At 46.1% G+C, this 21,881-nt stretch overlaps 1 protein-coding gene across 4 annotated transcripts in view; it reads left to right on the top strand.

The window, feature by feature from the left end:
• Positions 1 to 6,217: 6,217 nt before the first annotated feature.
• Positions 6,218 to 21,881, top strand: part of LOC137564214 (protocadherin-10-like) — a 194,126-nt gene continuing 178,462 nt past the window's right edge. Inside the window, exon 1 of one of the 4 annotated variants that reach the window (XR_011030553.1) lies at positions 6,218 to 9,355. Coding sequence is in view for 3 of the 4 variants with exons in the window: in XM_068277799.1 (XP_068133900.1) it covers positions 6,863 to 9,355 (2,493 nt within the window). In the remaining variant the exon portion in view is untranslated. The remainder of the gene's footprint in view (positions 9,356 to 21,881) is intronic. The other 3 variants (XM_068277799.1, XM_068277797.1, XM_068277798.1) reach the window with 3 other exon arrangements.

The raw sequence follows: 21,881 nt of genomic DNA, 5'->3' as shown, positions 1-21,881 counted from the left end.
TCAGTGATGTCCTTCCTGTCCAGCAGGGAGTACATCCCTGAGCGGGGAGGGGTCCTATGTATATGATCCTGTCAGCATGGTCATATGTTCGTAACTTATGGCGTTGCGAACCGACAGGAGCATTGCATCGCACTGCAATGCCAAAATTACGTTTAAAACTGGCTGATACCCCTTTCCCATGAGAAATATTTTCCTTTTCACAAACGGATCATCAGGGGGCTCTGTATGGCTGATATTGTAGTGAAACCCCTCCCATGGTGTGATGTCAGGGCCATGGTTCTGAAATCATACTGTGGGAGCCTTGTTGCATTGTGGGAAATAACAGCTGGGTCAACCTGCCAAAAAAGCAAGCAGCATCACCTTCCACTGACTTCTGCTGCCAGCAGTAAAAATGTCACCATGTGATAAATGTCTGAATGTAAATCAGGGAGAGGAAAGATTTTACAATAATCGTGTTTGCAACTTTTCCAATAAACGCAAGTTTATTATCGCCAGTGGAGTGCCGACCTCGATTCTTTGTTACTGTTACCACGGAAGTCTCCTGGTAACGCATTGCAGCTTCTGCATTACAAGCTTAAGTATTAGAGAGTACTGTGACGCTGCATGACGCAGTATGTGTAAAAGATCCCTTAAAACAATACTGAGAGGTTGGCATATGAAAAATGTTATCACTTACCTTGGAAGTGGATGCTCCAGAGGCTTCCCCATCCTCCGCTACCAGGCCGTTCCAGCACTGACATCCCAGGTGCACGGCCACACTGAACCTGCACAGTAGTACGGGCCCGCTCAGGCTTTAGAAGAAAAAGCCATTCTACTGTGCAGGATCAAATGGCTTGCGCATGCACAGTAGCACGGACCCGCTCGGGCTTCAGCGGAACGCAGTGCTGGAACGGCCTTCTATTGAGGTGAGTTCCGCTTTGGGTCACCATTTCCCTTCATTTTAAAATGTGCCTAGCACTAACCTTAGCACTAACAATCCATGAGACTACTCCTAATACTAATGTGCCTAGCACTAACCTTAGCACTAACAATCCATGAGACTATTCCTAATACTAATGTGCCTAGCACTAACCTTAGCACTAACAATCCATGAGACTACTCCTAATACTAATGTGCCTAGCACTCTCCTTATCACTAACAATCCATGAGACTATTTCTAATACTAATGTGCCTAGCACTAACCTTAGCACTAACAATCCATGAGACTATTCCTAATACTAATGTGCCTAGCACTAACCTTAGCACTAACAATCCATGAGACTACTCCTAATACTAATGTGCCTAGCACTCTCCTTATCACTAACAATCCATGAGACTATTTCTAATACTAATGTGCCTAGCACTCACCTTAGCACTAACAATCCATGAGACTATTCCTAATACTAATGTGCCTAGCATTAACCTTAGCACTAACAATCCATGAGACTATTTCTAATACTAATGTGCCTAGCACTCACCTTATCACTAACAATCCATGAGACTATTTCTAATACTAATGTGCCTAGCATTAACCTTAGCACTAACAATCCATGAGACTATTCCTAATACTAATGTGCCTAGCACTAACCTTATCACTAACAATCCATGAGACTATTCCTAGTACTTATGTGCCTAGCATTAACCTTAGCACTAACAATCCATGAGACTATTCCTAATACTAATGTGCCTAGCACTAACCTTATCACTAACAATCCATGAGACTATTCCTAGTACTTATGTGCCTAGCACTAACCTTAGCTCTAACAATCCATGAGACTACTCCTAATACTAATGTGCCTAGCACTAACCTTAGCACTAACAATCCATGAGACTACTCCTAATACTAATGTGCCTAGCACTAACCTTATCACTAACAATCCATGAGACTACTCCTAATACTAATGTGCCTAGCACTAACCTTAGCACTAACAATCCATGAGACTACTCCTAATACTAATGTGCCTAGCACTAGCCTTAGCACTAACAATCCATGAGACTATTCCTAATACTAATGTGCCTAGCACTAACCTTATCACTAACAATCCATGAGACTATTCCTAATACTAATGTGCCTAGCACTAACCTTAGCACTAACAATCCATGAGACTACTCCTAATACTAATGTGCCTAGCACTAACCTTAGCACTAACAATCCATGAGACTACTCCTAATACTAATGTGCCTAGCACTAGCCTTAGCACTAACAATCCATGAGACTATTCCTAATACTAATGTGCCTAGCACTAGCCTTAGCACTAACAATCCATGAGACTATTCCTAATACTAATGTGCCTAGCACTAACCTTATCACTAACAATCCATGAGACTATTCCTAATACTAATGTGCCTAGCACTAACCTTAGCACTAACAATCCATGAGACTATCTCTAATACTAATGTGCCTAGCACTCACCTTATCACTAACAATCCATGAGACTATTCCTAATACTAATGTGCCTAGCACTAACCTTATCACTAACAAGCCATGAGACTATTCCTAATACTAATGTGCCTAGCACTAACCTTATTTTTTTATTATTATTTAGTATTTATATAGCGCCGACATATTACGCAGCGCTGTACAGTGTATATATATATCTTGTCACTAACTGTCCCTCAAAGGAGCTCACAATCTAATCCCTACCATTGCCATATGTCTATATTATGTAGTGTAAGTACTGTAGTCTAGGGCCAATTTTAGGGGGAGCCAATTAACTTATCCGTATGTTTTTGGAATGTGGGAGGAAACCGGAGTGCCCGGTGGAAACCCACGCAGACACGGAGAGAACATACAAACTCTTTGCAGATAGTGCCCTGGCTGGGATTCGAACCAGGGACCCAGCGCTGCAAGGCGAGAGAGCTAACCACTACGCCACCGTGCTGCCCACTAACCTTATCACTAACCTTATCACTAACAATCCATGAGACTACTCCTAATACTAATGTGCCTAGCACTCACCTTAGCACTAACAATCCATGAGACTACTCCTAATACTAATGTGCCTAGCACTAACCTTAGCACTAACAATCCATGAGACTATTTCTAATACTAATGTGCCTAGTACAAGCCTTAGCACTAACAATCTATGAGACTACTCCTAATACTAATGTGCCTAGCACTAACCTTAGCTCTAACAATCCATGAAACTACTCCTAGTACTAACTTTCCCAAATGCTGACTTAACCTTCACATTAACTTTAACAAAACCCAGTGGATCCCTTAAAAGTAATAGTTACTTCATCAATGCAGAAAGTATCAGTATTCTGTATGTGCAAATATCATTTGTTCTAAAACAATCTGTCATTCACAGTCTGTTGGCTGCATGCCAGTTCCTGGGCAGAGAAGCCGAGTTTATTCCGACTTCTCCGTGAGTGACATTCCTGTCCTGTACCTAATAAATAGCCCAAGATTTAAACAATGACAGCTGCCATTACAGATATGCTACTTTGGGATTGATTCCCCTTAAAGTGACACTGAACAGAAAATAAATACTCTGTGAGTTAGTTCCTACAATTTAATAAATTAAGTGTGTGTTGCTTTCTGCTTTGTTACACTCTGCCACATCAAGGTATCAGTATCTCACAAGGAACCAATTAAAATAAAGCTTTTGCTCAACTTGTCCTGGGAAGCTTGTCCTCAACTTGTCCTAAATCTACTCTTTCCTTGTTTATGTGTTCAAATGCCTACTCCTCCTGCACAAATGCAACTATTAGAATGCTATACAGGCCTAACACTTCAATACCAACTTCTTCTGTGCATTATACAAGCTGCATAGAATGATTCGCACATAGTGATGTCACATGCATTACAAGCACATACAAATATCAGGAGAGGACTTAATTTTCATTATGAATTATTATATTCATATTATTTCTTTAGACTCTGTGTCAGCTGTAATGTTTCTGTGCAGCAGTACTTTAAATTAATTTACTTTGAAGTTCTTAACTTACATCCGGCAATTATTTCTCACAGTGACCAATCTACCGATTAAGACAAGGCGAAACGTGAATCATAAAAGGTAACCTGACACTACAGTGGACCCGTACTCACCATGAAATGTCAATCTGACATTTGCATCTGCCCGGCCTCATTGTGCGGTATGTGTGGACTTGTCTCTGACAGCCTGGTGCTGGAAGTATAGACACCAGAGCTGTAAGATTACTGCAGGGTACATTCAAGTTTCAGGCCACAATCCCCGGAAAAAAATGAACTACTAATCCCCCTAATTTTCCTAGTAATTATTCCTGCAATTATTCCCATCCCGCCCAACACAACCCCACATCTACCCAGCATACCATTCCATGCAGTAGCAATCCCTGCATGACCTATCTTTCGCATTGGTAAAATGCCAGACTCAACCATTCTTCTCACCGCTCCACATCCATATCTCCCTCTGTGAATCCCCGCTCTGGCTCCCTATCCGATTCAGGATAAGTTTCAAGATTCTACACCTGGCCTATAAATCTGTGCAGAAAAGCTGCCCTACTTACATCTTGAAGCTTGTTTACAGGTATACACCAGGCCGCCACCTCCGGTCCTCCCAACGATCTTCTTCTAACTGTCCCGTGCATTTCCCACTCCCATGTGTGCCTGCAGAATTTCTCAAGAGTCGCCCCCACCTTCTGAAACTCCCTTCTACCACTTATTGGACTGGTCTCCTCCTTAAACACATTTCAAGCAAGCCCTCAAAACCCACCTCTTCAAAATGGCCTAACCACCATCTACCACAGCCCTACCTAGTGTGTCTATCTTCACTCCCCTTAGATTATAAGGCACTGGCAGGGTCCTCCCTTCACTAGTGGATTCAGCATGATCATGTGCTCCTTTCCTTTGACTGCCTCCTACTTGAATCAGTGGGCCTACCTAACATCTCAAAATCGCACCATCATGTGTTTTGTAGCGGTTGCCTTGTATAACTTTGTCCTAGGTTGTATAACCTTGTTACGTTTGCCATCTTTTTTGTTGTTGTCCAGTGCTGCATAATATGTTGGCTCTTTATAAATACAATAAATAATAATGTATCCCCCCCCTCCCCCCAGCGTAATACCCTCCCTAATTTCATAATCTATTTACTTCCTTGGCCAAGATATTGTTCCTCCTTAACCCATTGCATTTAGTTTTGATGCAACTCTCCATTGAATGGAGCTCTGGTGCCCAGTAATGGATTCTGTGCTGAAACTTAAAACCACGCTCATTATTATCCTGCCCTTGCTCTGTCCTAACACACCTGTTAAGGCCTCTATACCCACCTGACTTAAGCCCCCCCCCCCCCACACACACACACACACACTCACACACACACACCCATCAGCACTACCACACAGATTTTCTTCAATTCTCTCCTGCACCAGTTTTGATAAATCTGACTCTAGATTTCCTTCACAAGGCAAACATAATTTTGATCATTCCTCTGTGTTCCTATCAGTAAAATGACCCCCCCCCCCCCCTCCCGCCTGCTATTTCTCAGTGTTCCTAGCAGAAACTGGTACATAGGAGCAACACAGTTTGTGAATTAATTAATCAAAAAGGCATAACAATGGCTCCTGCTCTGTACAACCTGCAGCAAGGTGTGTGGTGGGATAACCTCATGGCAACAGACCTCCAAGCAGAATACGCCTAGTACTGTTGTCAAGGTTGCAAAGAAGATTTCAGCTTAGTGACAGTTTTGGAAATTCTTAACTTGGTTGTAGATTAAAGCAGATCATTTTAAACCCATTCAGAACCCAAAATACTTGTGCCGCTTCTGATCTGTATTTATGGCAGTTTTAATATCATTAGTGAGTTTTCCCTTCGTATATACATTAATCAGCCCAAACATTGTATTACATCCATGTCTATTCTATATGCAATGGAATACAGATCTGATACTAACTTGGGAAAAGGGTAAAAGTGGATTTGGGATTCCCCTATTCCATAAATGAGACAGGCTCTTCTTCTACAGCGGGGGAAATGTGAGATCTCCTATTTAACTCACAGACTGTAATTCAATCCTATTCATTTCTGGGTAGTTTGAACAGTCAGGGGGATACAGTGACGGGAATGTGCTGTGGAGGGCGAGGATATATTAAACTGTGTTTGTTCTGACATCTGAAAACAGGGAAAGGGAATCGGCAGATGATTGGATAATTAAAGTGAACGAGGCTTCATTGAGCTGATGATCTCCTATTGTAAACCACCCATCTCCCCCTCCTTATCGCTCTGTGGTCTTCAAGCAGAAAGTAACGGCAGAATTGATTTGGTAGAAGGCGATGCTGATGAAGCCTACCTGAGTGCTGGACAGTGGTGGACACAGCAGCAGAAGGTCTGCAGGACTGCAGCCAAGGAGGCGACAAGGAGCATGAAGGTCTATGAGGATGCCATCCATGCCTTCATTCATCTCACAGCATCCTCCTCCTGAGTCCTGACAGCTACCTCTCAGCCTGGCACTAAAGGGTTAAGCACAACAGCTGTAAACTGCATCTCAGTTCACTCAGTTTTCTGTCCACCAATACAGAAGCTGTAATGTGAATTTGGGTCCCTCCCTCCCCTCGTCCCCCCATCTAAAAAAGAAGAAGAAAAAAAAAACGAAAATAGTTGGGGAGGGGTGGCTCGGCTGGGGAGATGGGGGATTGTTGAAAGTAAAGCTGAAGAAACACAAGTCCGTGTAGCACGATCCTCACATTTAAGCAAAGAGCTTCCGATTTTCTGCTATCAGATTGGATTAGGAGATCTTGGCTGGAGCCAGGTTCCCCAGTGAGGGCGCTCGGAGCTAGAGGAGGATATTTTGTTGCCGGAGGATTTGTTGAGTTTCATTAGGTCTGACCGGTGCTGAGTGAACACCACGGGTTAGAGAGTCCTCCTCGGCAGCAGGAGAAGAAGCGGGAGAGTGGTGGCGAACTGGCGATGTGTTGGAGAGCGTGGAGAAGGGGACCATGGTTTGGACAGGTCTATCTGGCTCTCCTAACTTGTTGCCTGGTCCCTGCCTCCAGCCAGATCAGATACACAGTCCCAGAGGAGCTGGACCACGGGGCTTTCGTGGGGAACATTGCGGAGGACTTGGGCTTGGACATCTCCAAGCTGTCATCTAGGCGCTTCAGGATCGTGTCTGGGAGCAACAAGCAGCACCTGGAGGTGAACCTGGAAAACGGGATCTTATTTGTTAACGAGAAGATAGACCGGGAAGAAGTTTGTGAGTTCCAGCCTGTGTGTTCCTTGCACTTGCAGGTGGTGATGGAGAACCCCCTGGAGCTCTACCGGGTAGAGGTGGAGATTTTGGATATCAATGATAACGCGCCCAGCTTCCCTTGGCATGACTACGTGTTGGAGGTGACCGAGTCTGCGGCGCCCGGTGCCCGCTTCCCGCTGGAGAGTGCCCAGGACCCCGACGTGGGCAGCAACTCCTTGCGCACCTACAAGCTTAGTCCGAACGGCTTCTTCACTCTGGAGGTCCAAAGCCGCAGCGACGGCAGCAAATTCGCGGAGCTGGTCCTGGAGAGACCTCTAGACAGGGAGCAGCAGAAGACCCACAGGGTGGTCTTGACTGCCATGGATGGGGGGATACCCGAGCGGTCTGGCACCGCTCTGGTGATTATCAGCGTGCTGGACGCCAATGACAACGTGCCCACTTTTGACCAGACATTTTACCGAGTCAGTTTGCTGGAAAACGTGCCCAGGGGCACGCTGGTCATCAAGCTAAATGCCACCGATCTGGACGAGGGCACCAACGGGGAAATAGAATACTCTTTTAGCGGCCATGCACCCCAGAAAGTGAGGGATCTGTTTATGGTGGAACCTCGCAGTGGCAATGTGAGGGTTAAGGGGGTCCTAGACTATGAAAAGTCCAATCTCTATGAACTCTACATACAAGCCAAAGACAGAGGACCCTCAGCCGTGGCCGTCCACTGCCGGGTGCTGGTCAACCTCCTGGATGTGAACGACAACGCTCCGGAGGTGATTCTCACCTCGGTGTCCACACCGGTGATGGAAGATGCTCCACCGGGGACGGTGATCGCTGTCATCAGTGTGATGGATCGTGACTCGGGCGACAATGGGGACGTGAACTGTGACATTCCCAAAAATGTTCCCTTCCAACTGCACTCGTCCTACAAGAACTATTACACCTTGGTGACCACGGAGGCTCTGGACAGGGAGGTTGTGTCTGAGTACAACATCACCATCAGCGCCAGAGACTTCGGATCTCCTCCTCTGATGACCAAGAAAGTCATCACTGTCCAGGTAACGGATATCAATGACAATATCCCTACTTTCCTCCAACCTTCCTATACGGTGTATGTGATGGAGAATAACCCTCCCGGGGCTTCTATCTGCTCAGTGACTGCTCTGGACCCCGATGCCAACCAGAACTCTTACCTGTCCTATTCTATCATGGAGGGTCAGATTCAGGGGATGCCGGTGGCCACCTATGTCTCCATCAACTCGGATAGTGGCAATATCTACGCCCTGCGCTCTTTTGACTATGAGCAGCTCCGTAACTTTCAGATCAGGGTGCAGGCTCAGGATGCTGGGTTCCCCCCTCTTAGCAGTAACATCACCGTCAATGTCTTTATTTTAGACCAGAATGACAATGTCCCGGTGATTGTGTCCCCTCTACCAAAGAATGGCAGCGTGGCCACCGATGTGCTCCCCAGAACTGCCGACCCAGGTTACCTGGTGGGCAAGATCTCAGCCATGGACGCTGATTCTGGCCAGAATTCTCGCCTCTCCTACCAGATCCTCCACGCTACAGACTCTACTTTATTCAGCATTGCCTTATACACGGGGGAGCTGAGGACTATAAGGTCCCTGACGGACAAAGACTCTACCAAACATAAACTCTTGATCCAAGTCAGAGACAATGGACAGCCTGCTTTATCCACCTCTGTCTCTATAGTCCTCACTGTGGTGGACAGTATCCCCGAGACACCTTCAGAACTGAATGACCTCCCTCTAAACTCAGACCCTACCACCTCCTCCTCCCTGACCTTATACCTGATAGTGTCCCTCGGCTCCGTGTCCTTCACCTTCCTGGTGGCTATAATTGTGCTAACTGTCATTAAATGCCACAAAGACAGGCTGTCCCTGCAGGATTACAAGTGCTCCCTGCCTACCTGTTGCTGCATGAGGTCTGGATCTTCTGGAGATGTCTTCAAGAACTCCAACATCAACCTGCAGATCTCGTCTGGCAACAAAGTCCAAACGAACTGCATGGAGTCCTCCAGCGGCCCCCAAAACTACTGCTACAAAGTCTGTCTGACGCCGGAGTCCGCCAAGAGCGATTTTATGTTCTTGAAACCTTATAACTCCACCACCCAGAACAATGAGAAAATCCCAGAAAAGTCAGCCCCGGGGAAAGGAGGGCAACAGAACCCCCCTGCCGTCAACAACTCAGTCAACGAGGTAAATGATGGGTTAAAAAATAAAATAAAAAAAATGGTTATGTACCGTCCAGCAGCCTGGAGGGCAGTGAGGGGTCTACTCAGTCTGGTTGGAGAATGGTGTGTACTGTGCGTGGGTTTGTGACGGGTTAATGATAGACAACATGCTACAAGCCAGGCATTTACACCTTCACACCGGGACATTTAACCCTGTAAAGATCTAGATGATGATAAAAATGTGACCTCATCCCATATATATATATATATATATATATATATATATATATATATATATATATATATATATATATATACACATATATATACATGCATATTTCAGTACCCCAGCCTCGTTGATTAGCAGCAGCAGTGAGATGGAGATGCAGCTATGTAAAAGCTGAAGAGCATTGCATTGAGTCTCTCCAGCCTGCCTGCTCATGTATTCACTATAAGCATCCAAGGGCGTTCAGCATTATGGACCATGTTTCTCTGAGTCCCCAGCACAGCTCCATCCTGTGTATGTAATTTATGCCTCACAATTATTCTGTTCTTAACTCCAAGGGCGTCCTTCAGGATGGACCGAATGGATCTTTTTTTTATTTTTTTTTATTCGATGGCTGTGTTGTCATTTGCCTTTACGTGTGACACATGAAATCAGTGTCTGAGAGCTGTGAATCACTGATCAGTGAGCCTATAAATCCAGCTCTCCAACCCCCCCCCCCCCCTTACTCCCAGCCCCAACAATAGAGTATTATCTGCTGCTCCTGGAAGCCTCAGCACGCTGGGGGGACAGACAGCACAGCAGCAGCATTGCTATGCAGCGTACATATGCCTTTCTTCTATATACTGTATATGTATATATAGACACTCCACCGATTCAACAGCAGCGGTCGGATCAATGCCTTTACAATGTGCATTTAGTGGATGCTAAGCTCGCCTGTGTTGCTATTGTGCTTCAAGGTTACAGTGCTAGCCTTGCTGCTGCTACTGGGGACCCGTCTAGCTCCTCATAGGTGGCTATAGACAGGCGTATGCTCTGCATAGGTGCCTGTCTATAGATAAATATTGATAGACTATACAGAGTCAACCAATTGCAAAATGGGAGGCAGACACCCACTGTGGCTTTCAGAGTGATTATACTTTTCAGGCTATAGATAGATATGAGGTAAAATATTAAACACGATTCCAGGCAGCTATGCATAGTTATGTCACATCACCTATGCATACCATATACACCTCTGCCTGTTGGAGTGAGCAGCAATAGAAGGCTGTCTCTTCTCATCCGTCACATAGGTGTCTAGTGACACACAACCTGTGGCTCAGTCAGGAAAGAGTCACTCTACTCCCTGGGGCTCCTATTAGCACTAGAATAGATCTCTAAACCATACCGGTGACAGTTGTGACAACAAGGAATCCAACTGGAATTAATATCTGTTGGGAGAGCATGAAGCTTACCTAGTGAGCAATGCTATTCTCATCACACAGTGTGCATTGCCTTGTCTGCCAGAGCCAGGCTATCATCACCATGCAAGGACTGGAGCTTGTAGCTCCTGGAATAAGACCTTGATTTCTTACATTATCTTATTTCTCTGCGATCCGCTTGGTGTCTGTTAATTTCATGCCGAATATCAAACACAAAGGCGAGCGTGATCTTAGAGTGAGTGCAGTTGATAGTGGTGGCCACCAGATGGCACTGTATACCAAGGAAACCTGTCCACCTATAACATCCATTCCGCTTTCTAACAAATTTTCCTGTGCTGATGTGTTTCTTAACAAGGAAGATGCAACAAGGTACCAGCAGTGGTAATTTCAGCCCATGTTGTTTATTGAACTCACATATAGCTTTTTCTAATCCAGGATTAGTGCAGTGATAGGGAGATCATGTTACGGACATTTTTAATTATTTATTTTGACTTGTAGTATATATAGCACTGAAATGACACAGCCCTTTACAGAATATGTTGAATGATGTTTCACATCAATCCTTGTTCTTCAGAAGGGGTTAGCGTCTAACGTGCTTGCCTTAGTCTAGAGCTGATTTGGGGAAACCCAGTTAGTGTACAGCATGGGTAGCGCAGAGGCGTAATGGATCGCACTCTTGCCTTGCAGCGTGCAGTCTCCAGATAGATTCTCGACCAGAACGCTATATGCAAGGATTTTGTATGTTCTTCCTGTGTTTGTGTGGTTTTCCTCCCAAAATCAGACTGATAAATTATATAGTTACTTCAAAAAATTATCCTTAGACTATAGTAGGGACTAGAAAATAATAATCCTAACATTTGTATAGTGCTTGTCTTCCGTCGGACTCAAAGCGCTCGAGAGCTGCAGCCACTGAGGATGCGCTCAAGAGACCACCCTGCAGTTTTAGGGAGTCTTGCCCAAGGACTCCTTACTGAGTAGATACTGACCCTACCCAGGATTCGAACCCTGGTCTCCCATTATAAGCTTTTCCAAGGTACAGTCAGTAACTTGTACTCTGTAAAGTGCTGCAGAAGAAGTTAGTGCTGTATAAATACATAATGATAATAATAATCTACCAGTATGTTGTGTGAGAAGAAACTCATTCAAAAACAAGGAGAGCGTATAAACTTCACAGAGTAGGGATCAAACTCAGAACCACATCACTGCAAGGCAAGAAAGGCAGCCAAAAACTTCACATTAGTGTTGTTATAATACCAAAACCTAAACAAAAGTTGAATTAGCTGTGTACAACCACAGCAATCTTTGTGTCTTTGTTTGCCCCCGTACCACCCTCCTACATAACCACCACCAAGGTAGGGTACTGTGTTCTCCAAAATATCCACTGGAGCCAACACAGTCCTATATGCTGCCTGCCACTGACAGACTTCAATATAGTAGAATAAGCATAGCTCCCCAAGTGCCTATTTAGTCCTTAGTCCTGCACCAGTGTCACCGTGAAGATAAATGCCCTCATTGATATACATCTTGCAGTCTAGTGAAATTTCAATAAGCTCTGCACATTGCTAGGAATAATGTTACATATTTTATCAAACAGTGTGTCCTGATTCACAGCACACAAGCACCAAGCTCCTCCGTAACTCCTCCATCATTATCCCAACACAGTCTGTCTTGGCAAGAACCCATGCCAGTCATTCAAGTATGCAGGTGCAGAAAATAACTAACAAGACCTCCTGCTTTGTGCAGCTGATTTCTCATGCAGGAAGAGGGGTTACCGGGGCTGTCTGTGCCAAAACACAGACTACAATTTCCAAGCTAGCTAAAAGTACAGTTTATGTTTACAAAGTGTAGAGAAACCGAGAGCCCAATATAGTGTAGTATGTTAAGCATAAATGAAGTAAAGGTTATCGTGAGAAAATTATACTCATAAACGCTACACCTGCTATTGCCGAAATTCTGTTTTGTCCCCACGTTTATTGCCTGATGAAGCAGGCTGGGCCTGCGAAACGCGTTGCACTTTTTTGGGGCAATATTTAATAAATGTGATTGCTACTATTCAGACAGTCTTTCGTGTCTGCTTTATGGAGGTAAGTCCACCACTTCCTCCTAGCAAATTTTAAAGTTTTTATCCGCTTTTATCCTGCTGGCGCCTCTGTTCTCCTACTGCTAGTTTATGTTTATAGCAAACAAGAAGGTAGATGGAGGCTGGCACTTCCAAAAATAAGCTCTTTTATTGAAAGATTAAAAGCATGTGGCTCTACGGCGACAGCCCGCTGTTTCAAGACTCAGCCCTTCTTCAAGCCGAAGTATCCAGTTTATGTTTATAGGTCAGCGTTAGAAATGGATTACATTGCAAAACAATTTGTGTAGCACTGATACAAGTCCATAGTAAACATTTTAGCAAAAGTTGAATTTCATTTCTTACTTTAAAGGGAAACTGCAGTCAGATTTTCTCCTCTGCTCTGTCAGAGTAGCCAGAGTATTATCAGATCTCAAAACAAACTTTTTTATTTTCTTTTTTTGAGAGGCTGTAATGGTTTACAGCAGCCTTTCTCAACCTACAGAACCCCCTAAGATATCTTATTATACTGTCTCCTTATCCTAGTGCTTTTTATTAATGTGCTCATTATTATTCTGACCCCCAATTTAGCGCGTCTTTTTACAGTACCCCCTATTATAATGTGTGCTATTATACTTCCCACACAATGGGGAAAATGCCAAGGAACACCTGCAGAGCAATCAAGGAACCCTGGGGTTCCAGGGAACCCTAGTTGAGAGAGCCTGGTTTAGAGGTTTATTTTCAGTCTGTCCTGGGAACCATATTAGTGTGCCACACTTAGGCTAAGTACAAACGTTCAGCAATCACTGCCCAGAAAGATCATTCTGGGTACATTCTGGGAAAAAAATCTTTGTATAGACCTGCTGTTTGGCAGCTTGTTTTGTGGAGAGGGGAGGAGCGGTGGGGAGATGTTGTCAGTGGGTTTGGGTGACATCTGTACGCTCACTAGTGTGTACATAGCTTTAGCAATGATGAGATTATTTTTTTTTAATCTTTGACTGCAGGAGATAAAGATGACTTATGGCAGAGAGCTTTTCTGTGTGCTGACTGTTAGGAACCCGTGCCTTCAGGAAAATAATAGCGTGCTACATATATTGAGCTGGATATTACATTATTACTCAAGATGTCAGCTTCCACTCTAGCTGCGGTGACCAGAGGGAAAATTATGATTTTTACACGCATGACATTACTTTGGGTCAAAGGCAGGTCAGAGGATAACTATGTAGTCAATAAGGTCTTTAACTGTATGTTATGTCAGATTGTAGCTCTGCTTCAATAACTTTAATTGGATACGCCTATCTGTGAACAGACTGGCTGAGAAACTATTTGTAGTAGAATGCTCAATCTACAAGACGAGCAGGGATACTGATTGGTCACTCTGTGCAACTTCTCCATAGCTGCACCTGTTTTGTACCTCATTAGCCCTTAATTCTCCTTGCTCAGCTTTTGATATACTATACTAGAAAAGTTACGGTATGCCTGGCTAAAAGATAGTGTTGGGCGAACAGTGTTCGCCACTGTTCGGGTTCTGCAGAACATCACCCTGTTCGGGTGATGTTCGAGTTCGGCCGAACACCTGACGGTGCTCGGCCAAACCGTTCGGCCACATGGCCGAACTAAGAGCGCATGGCCGAACGTTCCCCGAACGTTCGGCTAGCGCTGTGATTGGCCGACGGGTCACGTGGTTCGGACCCGAACGCGCTCTGATTGGCCGAACGGTCACGTGGTTCGGGTAAATAAATACCCGAACCACGTCATATCTCCGCCATTTGTCTGTGGGTTTAGCTTTGGGTAGGCAGGCAGGGTAGTTCGCGCTCCAGCCACGCTAGCCAGGGTCCCCCCTGTCATTGTGTCACTGCTGGGAACAGTAGTACACCGCTTGCTCAGCCACACTATATAGCATTCTGTTTACTGCCACTCTGTGTACCTCGCTCAGCCACACTATATAGCATTCTGTTTACTGCCACTCTGTGTCTGCTGGGAATAGTAGTACACCGCTTGCTCAGCCACACTATATAGCATTCTGTTTACTGCCACTCTGTGTACCTCGCTCAGCCACACTATATAGCATTCTGTTTACTGCCACTCTGTGTCTGCTGGGAATAGTGGTACACCGCTCGCTCAGCCACACTATATAGCATTCTGTTCACTGTTCTGTGTCTGTTTGGAATAGTGGTACACCGCTCGCTCAGCCACACTATATAGCATTCTGTTTACTGTTCTGTGTCTGCTGGGAATAGTGGTACACCGCTCGCTCAGCCACACTATATAGCATTCTGTTTACTGTTCTGTGTCTGCTGGGAATAGTGGTACACCGCTCGCTCAGCCACACTATATAGCATTCTGTTTACTGTTCTGTGTCTGCTGGGAACAGTAGTACACCGCTCGCTCAGCCAGAGTATATAGCATTGTGTTTACTGCCACTCTGTGTACACCGCTCAGCCAGACTATATACCATTGTTTACTGACACTCTGTGTACACCGCTCAGCCAGACTATATACCATTGTTTACTGACACTCTGTGTACACCGCTCAGCCAGACTATATACCATTGTTTACTGCCACTCTGATTCTGCTGGGAACAGTAGTACACCGCTCGCTCAGCCAGACTATATAGCATTGTGTTTACTGCCACTCTGTGTACACCGCTCAGCCAGACTATTTACCATTGTTTACTGACACTCTGTGTACACCGCTCAGCCAGACTATATACCATTGTTTACTGAAACTCTGTGTACACCGCTCAGCCAGACTATATACCATTGTTTACTGCCACTCTGATTCTGCTGGGAACAGTAGTACACCGCTCGCTCAGCCAGACTATATACCATTGTTTACTGACACTATATAGCAGACTATATAGCATTGTGTGTACACCGCTCAGCCAGACTATATACCATTGTTTACTGACACTCTGTGTACACCGCTCAGCCAGACTATATACCATTGTTTACTGCCACTCTGATTCTGCTGGGAACAGTAGTACACCGCTCGCTCAGCCAGACTATATACCATTGTTTACTGACACTCTGTGTACACCGCTCAGCCAGACTATATACCATTGTTTACTGCCACTCTGATTCTGCTGGGAACAGTAGTACACCGCTCGCTCAGCCAGACTATATACCATTGTTTACTGCCACTCTGATTCTGCTGGGAACAGTAGTACACCGCTCGCTCAGCCAGACTATATACCATTGTTTACTGACACTCTGTGTACACCGCTCAGCCAGACTATATACCATTGTTTACTGCCACTCTGATTCTGCTGGGAACAGTAGTACACCGCTCGCTCAGCCAGACTATATAGCATTGTGTTTACTGCCACTCTGTGTACACCGCTCAGCCACACTATATAGCATTGCGTACTCTGCCAGTCAGTGTGTATATTGCTGGGATCAGTAATACTCCACTCACCGTCAACCACTATATGAGCTCAACATGAGTTCCCCAGAGACCTCCGCTGTGAGCAGCACTCCCAACAACAGCAACAGCCAACGCCCCACGCAAGCTATAACATCCACCCCAGCAGCCAGTGGTCAGCAGCAGCCCTCCCCGGAGGAGAACGTTGTGTCCATCAGTCCGTCGCCAGAGCGATTAATGAGGGCTGCCATTGAGGAGATGATGGGGCCTGATGTGGAGGAGGAGGTCTGGCTCAGGCCAGCATCCCAAGTTAATGTTGAGGACGATGAGGGGTCTGTGTCTGGGGATGTTGGGGTGGCAGAGGTGGTGGGTGGGTCAGACTCAGGAGAAGAGTTGTATGATGAGGATGATGATCGGGACCATCTGTATGTGCCTCAGAGTCCGACCCCGGAAAACATGTTGTATCGTGTGTTTAGGTACTAAAATCTGCGTTCCCTCCCAGTAGTGTTGGGCGAACAGTGTTTGCCACTGTTTGGGTTCTGCAGAACATCACCCTGTTCGGGGTGACTATATAGCAGACTATATAGCATTGTGTTTAATGCCACTCTGTGTACACGGCTCAGCCACACTATATAGCATTGTGTTTACTTCCACTCTGTGTCTGCTGGGAACAGTAGTACACCGCTCACCCGCCACTGTATAGCATTGTGCTCTGTGTCACTGCTGACAATAGTGGTACACCGCTCACCCACCACTGTATAGCATTTCTGTACTGCCACTGTACTGCTGCCAGTCAGCGTGTACTTTAAGGATAAGTGAAATGAGGAAGAAATCCGGTGAAAGAGGGAGGGGCAAGGGAAGAGGTGTTTCCCCTGACGGTTCACGTACAGGCCACAGGGGAGCACCCAAGAAAACCCACTCAATACTGCCCATGTTGTCCAGGACAACAACCCTCACAGATCCAAAAGAACAGGACCAGATAATTACTTGGATGACCTCTCAAGCGTCCAGCAGTGGGTTAAGCAGCACCAGCACATCACGCACGAGGTCCGAGTCCTCAGCCAGTTAAAGTCTGGGCTTTCTTTGAAGACTGCACTGAGGATGTTACCATGGCGATTTGCAAGGTGTGCAAGACCCGCCTGAGCAGGGGGAAAAGTATTAACAACCTCTCCACCACCAGCATGAGCCGCCACATTCTATCCAAACATCCCACTCTGTGGGCAAACGCGGCAGGACAGGGTACCACCAGCAACACTGCCTCCCTTGGGTTCACCAGACTCACCACCAGACCCGCCTCAGCAGCAGCAGTAGCCCAGCCATTGCGTGGTTCACAACATTCACAAACATCAGACGATGCTGACACTGTCACTTTCCGGACTAGTGCTCTTGAGGTCTCCCAGTGTTCATCAAACACAACAACCAACAGCCCTTCGGTGTGCAGCGCTACGGTTGAGTTGTCTGTCTCTGAGATGTTTGAGCACAAGAGGAAATTGCCAGCAAATGACCCCCGGGCCGTGGCAGTAACAGCCAGCCAGCATAGCCAAGCTTCTGGCCTGCGAAATGCTGCCATATCGAGTGGTGGAGACAAACAGCTTCAAGGGCATGATGTCAGTGGCCATCCCACGTTACGTGGTTCCCAGCCGCTACCACTTTGCGCGCTCTGCAGTGCCTGAGTTGCATGAGCACGTGGTCAGCTAAATAACCCGAAGCTTGAAGAATGCCGTTGCCTGCAAGGTTCACCTCACCACTGACACCTGGACGAGTGCGTTCGGCCAGGGTCGATACATCTCCCTTACCGCGCACTGGGTGAACCTTGTGGAGCCTGGCAGCGATTCCTCACCTGCTACGGCGCGGGTGTTGCCCACGCCGCAAACAGCTGGATAACAACAGCAGCACCTACCTCTCTGACTCCTTCTCCTCCAACGCATCTCAAAGCTGTACCTCATCCGGAAATGCTAACCCAGCACCAGCAGCAGTAGGATCGTGGAAGCAGTGCAGCACAGCTGTTGGCATGCGTCAGCAAGCGTTGCTGAAGCTGATCTGCCTTGGGGATAAGCAGCACACAGGGGAGGAAATTTGGAGGGGAATAAAGGAACAGACGGATTTGTGGCTGGCACCGCTGGACCTGAAACCGGGCATGAAGCTAGACACCTGGCACGAACTGGCAATGTACGCAATAGAGGTGCTGGCTTGCCCGGCAGCCAGCGTTATGTCGGAACGCTGTTTCAGTGCTGCCGGAGGCATCATCACAGATCGGCGTATCCGCCTCTCCACAGAAAATGCAGACCGTCTGACTCAAATTAAAATGAATCAATCCTGGATTGGAAACGACTACGCAACACTCCTGGACCCCAACCAAGTAACATGACCGATGAACATCTGGGATGGTTTAGCGTTTCCGGTCCCTGTTTATTGAACCTCTCATCTGTATTACATTTATGACTGCATGGCGGCAAAAAGCATTGCTGCTATATCCGCACGCTTTTTGTCCTCATGCAAGGCCTGGGTTGTTGTGTCTCACAAAGCGTGGCCTTCTCCTCCTGCGCCTCCTCCTGTTCCATCACGTGTGCTGCTGCTGCTGCTGCTGGGTTACCGTTGCCGGTCCCTGTTTATGGAACCTCTTATCTTTATTACATTTATGACTACATGGCGGTACAAAGCATGCTATCCGCACGCTTTTTGTCCTCATGCAAGGCCTGGGTTGTTGTGTCTCACAAAGCGTGGCCTTCTCCTCCTGCGCCTCCTCCTGTTCCATCACGTGTGCTGCTGCTGCTGCTGCTGCTGCTGGGTTACCGTTGCCGGTCCCTGTTTATGGAACCTCTTATCTTTATTACATTTATGACTACATGGCGGTACAAAGCATGCTATCCGCACGCTTTTTGTCCTCATGCAAGGCCTGGGTTGTTGTGTCTCACAAAGCGTGGCCTTCTCCTCCTGCGCCTCCTCCTGTTCCATCACGTGTGCTGCTGCTGCTGCTGCTGCTGCTGGGTTACCGTTGCCGGTCCCTGTTTATGGAACCTCTTATCTTTATTACATTTATGACTACATGGCGGTACAAAGCATGCTATCCGCACGCTTTTTGTCCTCATGCAAGGCCTGGGTTGTTGTGTCTCACAAAGCGTGGCCTTCTCCTCCTGCGCCTCCTCCTGTTCCATCACGTGTGCTGCTGCTGCTGCTGCTGCTGGGTTAGCGTTGCCGCGTGGTCCCTGTTTATTGAACCTCTTATCTTTATTACATTTATGACTACATGGCGGTACAAAGCATGCTATCCGCACGCTTTTTGTCCTCATGCAAGGCCTGTGTTGTTGTGTCTCACAATGCGTGGCCTTCTCCTCCTGCGCCTCCTCCTGTTCCATCACGTGTGCTGCTGCTGCTGCTGCTGCTGGGTTAGCGTTGCCGCGTGGTCCCTGTTTATTGAACCTCTTATCTTTATTACATTTATGACTACATGGCGGTACAAAGCATGCTATCCGCACGCTTTTTGTCCTCATGCAAGGCCTGGGTTGTTGTGTCTCACAAAGCGTGGCCTTCTCCTCCTGCGCCTCCTCCTGTTCCATCACGTGTGCTGCTGCTGGGTTAGCGTTGCCGCGTGGTCCCTGTTTATTGAACCACTTATCTTTATTACATTTATGACTGCATGGTGGTACAAAGCATGCTATCCGCACGCTTCTTGTCCTCATGCAAGGCCTGGGTTGTTGTGTCTCAAAGCGTGGCCTTCTCCTCCTGCGCCACCCTCCTCCTGTTCCATCACGTGTGCTGCTGCTGGGTTAGCATTACCGGTCCCTTTTCCTGGAACCTCTTATATGTATTACATTTATGACTGCATGCCGACAAAAAGCATGTTACCTGTGCAAAGAAAACAGACATTTCCCGCATTTAAAAGACAGTTTTCCCTTTGAAACTTTAAAATCGATTTTCTCAAAAACTATAAGCTCTTTTTGCTAAATTTTTTTTCCTCTTGTACCCACTCCCAAGGTGCACATACCCTGTAAATTTGGGGTATGTAGCATGTAAGGAGGCTTTACAAACCACAAAAGTTCGGGTCCCCATTGACTTCCATTATGTTCGGAGTTCGGGTCGAACACCCGAACATCGCGGCCATGTTCGGCCTGTTCGGCCCGAACCCGAACATCTAGATGTTCGCCCAACACTACTAAAAGACAGTGTTATGTTTTGTCTTTGACTTATACTGCTCAAGACAAGAGTGTAAACGATGTGCAAATCATACTGTACATAATATATTAATATACTATATTCAGATCAAAGCAAGATCAATTCTGATTGGTTGTTAGCTGGCTACAACTTACTGTATTTCAGTGTTGGTCTCTGCCTTATTGAGTAATGCTAAGAACAGGTGATTCTCAGTTATCTGGCATTGGCGGGGATCGGCTGATGCCGGATCAGTTGCTTACTAGTTGTTTGAGATTCAATGTTAAAAATAGGCCAACGCGAATACAACATTCTATAAATGTAAGGGCCCGTTCAGACTACAAAGTGCAGACCGCAACGCATGCGGACCGCAACGCGTACGAACGCACGCCATCCGCGTTCGTATGCATTGCGTGGCTGATCCCATCACTGAAAGTGAATGGGACAGCCGCGCGTTTTTGTAAAATCTGCGTGCAGCATGCGTTCCCAGACCGCACAGGTCCGGAACGCATGCTGTGTGAACATCAGACATTGCACTCTATGCAATGTCTGATGTCCTGCGTGTCGGCCCCCCCGCACGCGTTTCCAAAACGCATATGGAAACGCGTGCAGTGTGAACGGGCCCTAACTTGAAATCTGTATTAAATGTTAAAATACAGCAATTGAAAGTATATTAACCTTGGGAGAGCCGTCAAACTCAGTCTTTAAAGGACACCCGAGGTGAAAATAAACAAATGCAATAAACAATTGTAGCTATCCTCCTTCTCCTAAAAATGACTTTTTAAAGATATCCCACAGTTTTATTTTATATTTAAATCTACTTTTTAAGTTTTTACTGCTTCATTGTTTTTGCTAAATTACACATTCATTAATGTATGCCAGAGCGAAAATATATGAACAGTTTCACTCTTTTTATCTCTTTACTGCTCTCAGAAGCCATTTTCTGCTAGGAAAGTGTTTTATAGTTGTAATTTCTTATCAGTGAGGGTCACACTGTTGTCTGGCCCAGTCCTGACTCAGACAATAACTGCAACTTACATACCTGATGTTTAACTCTTTCAGGCAGAGAAAGAAAAAGAGGAACGCAGCATAGTTATTTGTGTGCTAGGCGCGGTACATACACATGTCCATCTCATCATGTCACACGTCACCTCGGGTATCCTTTAAACAGAGAAGGATTAAGAAAAAATGGGACACTAGACAAGGATACACGTTGGTTCCCCATGACAGACTTTCAGATAAGTTGAAGTGGGAAGAGGTTTAAAGGAGATGGCAGCAAGGCACCTTGACACCCACTAAGGCCTAGGCAGCAGCCTAGGTTGCTGTGTGGATGGTCCTGCTCTGTCTTTAAAAGGGAACTGAAGTAAGAGGTATACAGAGGCTGCCATATGTATTTCCTTTTAATCAATACCTTTTAATCAATACCAGTTGCCTGGCAGCCCTGCTGGTCTATTTCTCTGCAGTAGTATCTGAATAAAGCCAGAAAAAAGCATGCAGCTAGTCTTGTCAGATCTGACTTTAAAGTCTGAACCACTGAAACACCTGATCTGCTGCATGC

The sequence above is a fragment of the Hyperolius riggenbachi genome, chromosome 3, assembly GCF_040937935.1.
Source record: "Hyperolius riggenbachi isolate aHypRig1 chromosome 3, aHypRig1.pri, whole genome shotgun sequence".
Lineage (NCBI taxonomy): Eukaryota > Metazoa > Chordata > Amphibia > Anura > Hyperoliidae > Hyperolius > Hyperolius riggenbachi.
Note: the sequence above shows the minus strand (reverse complement) of the source record. Positions and strands in the feature narration are given on the sequence as shown.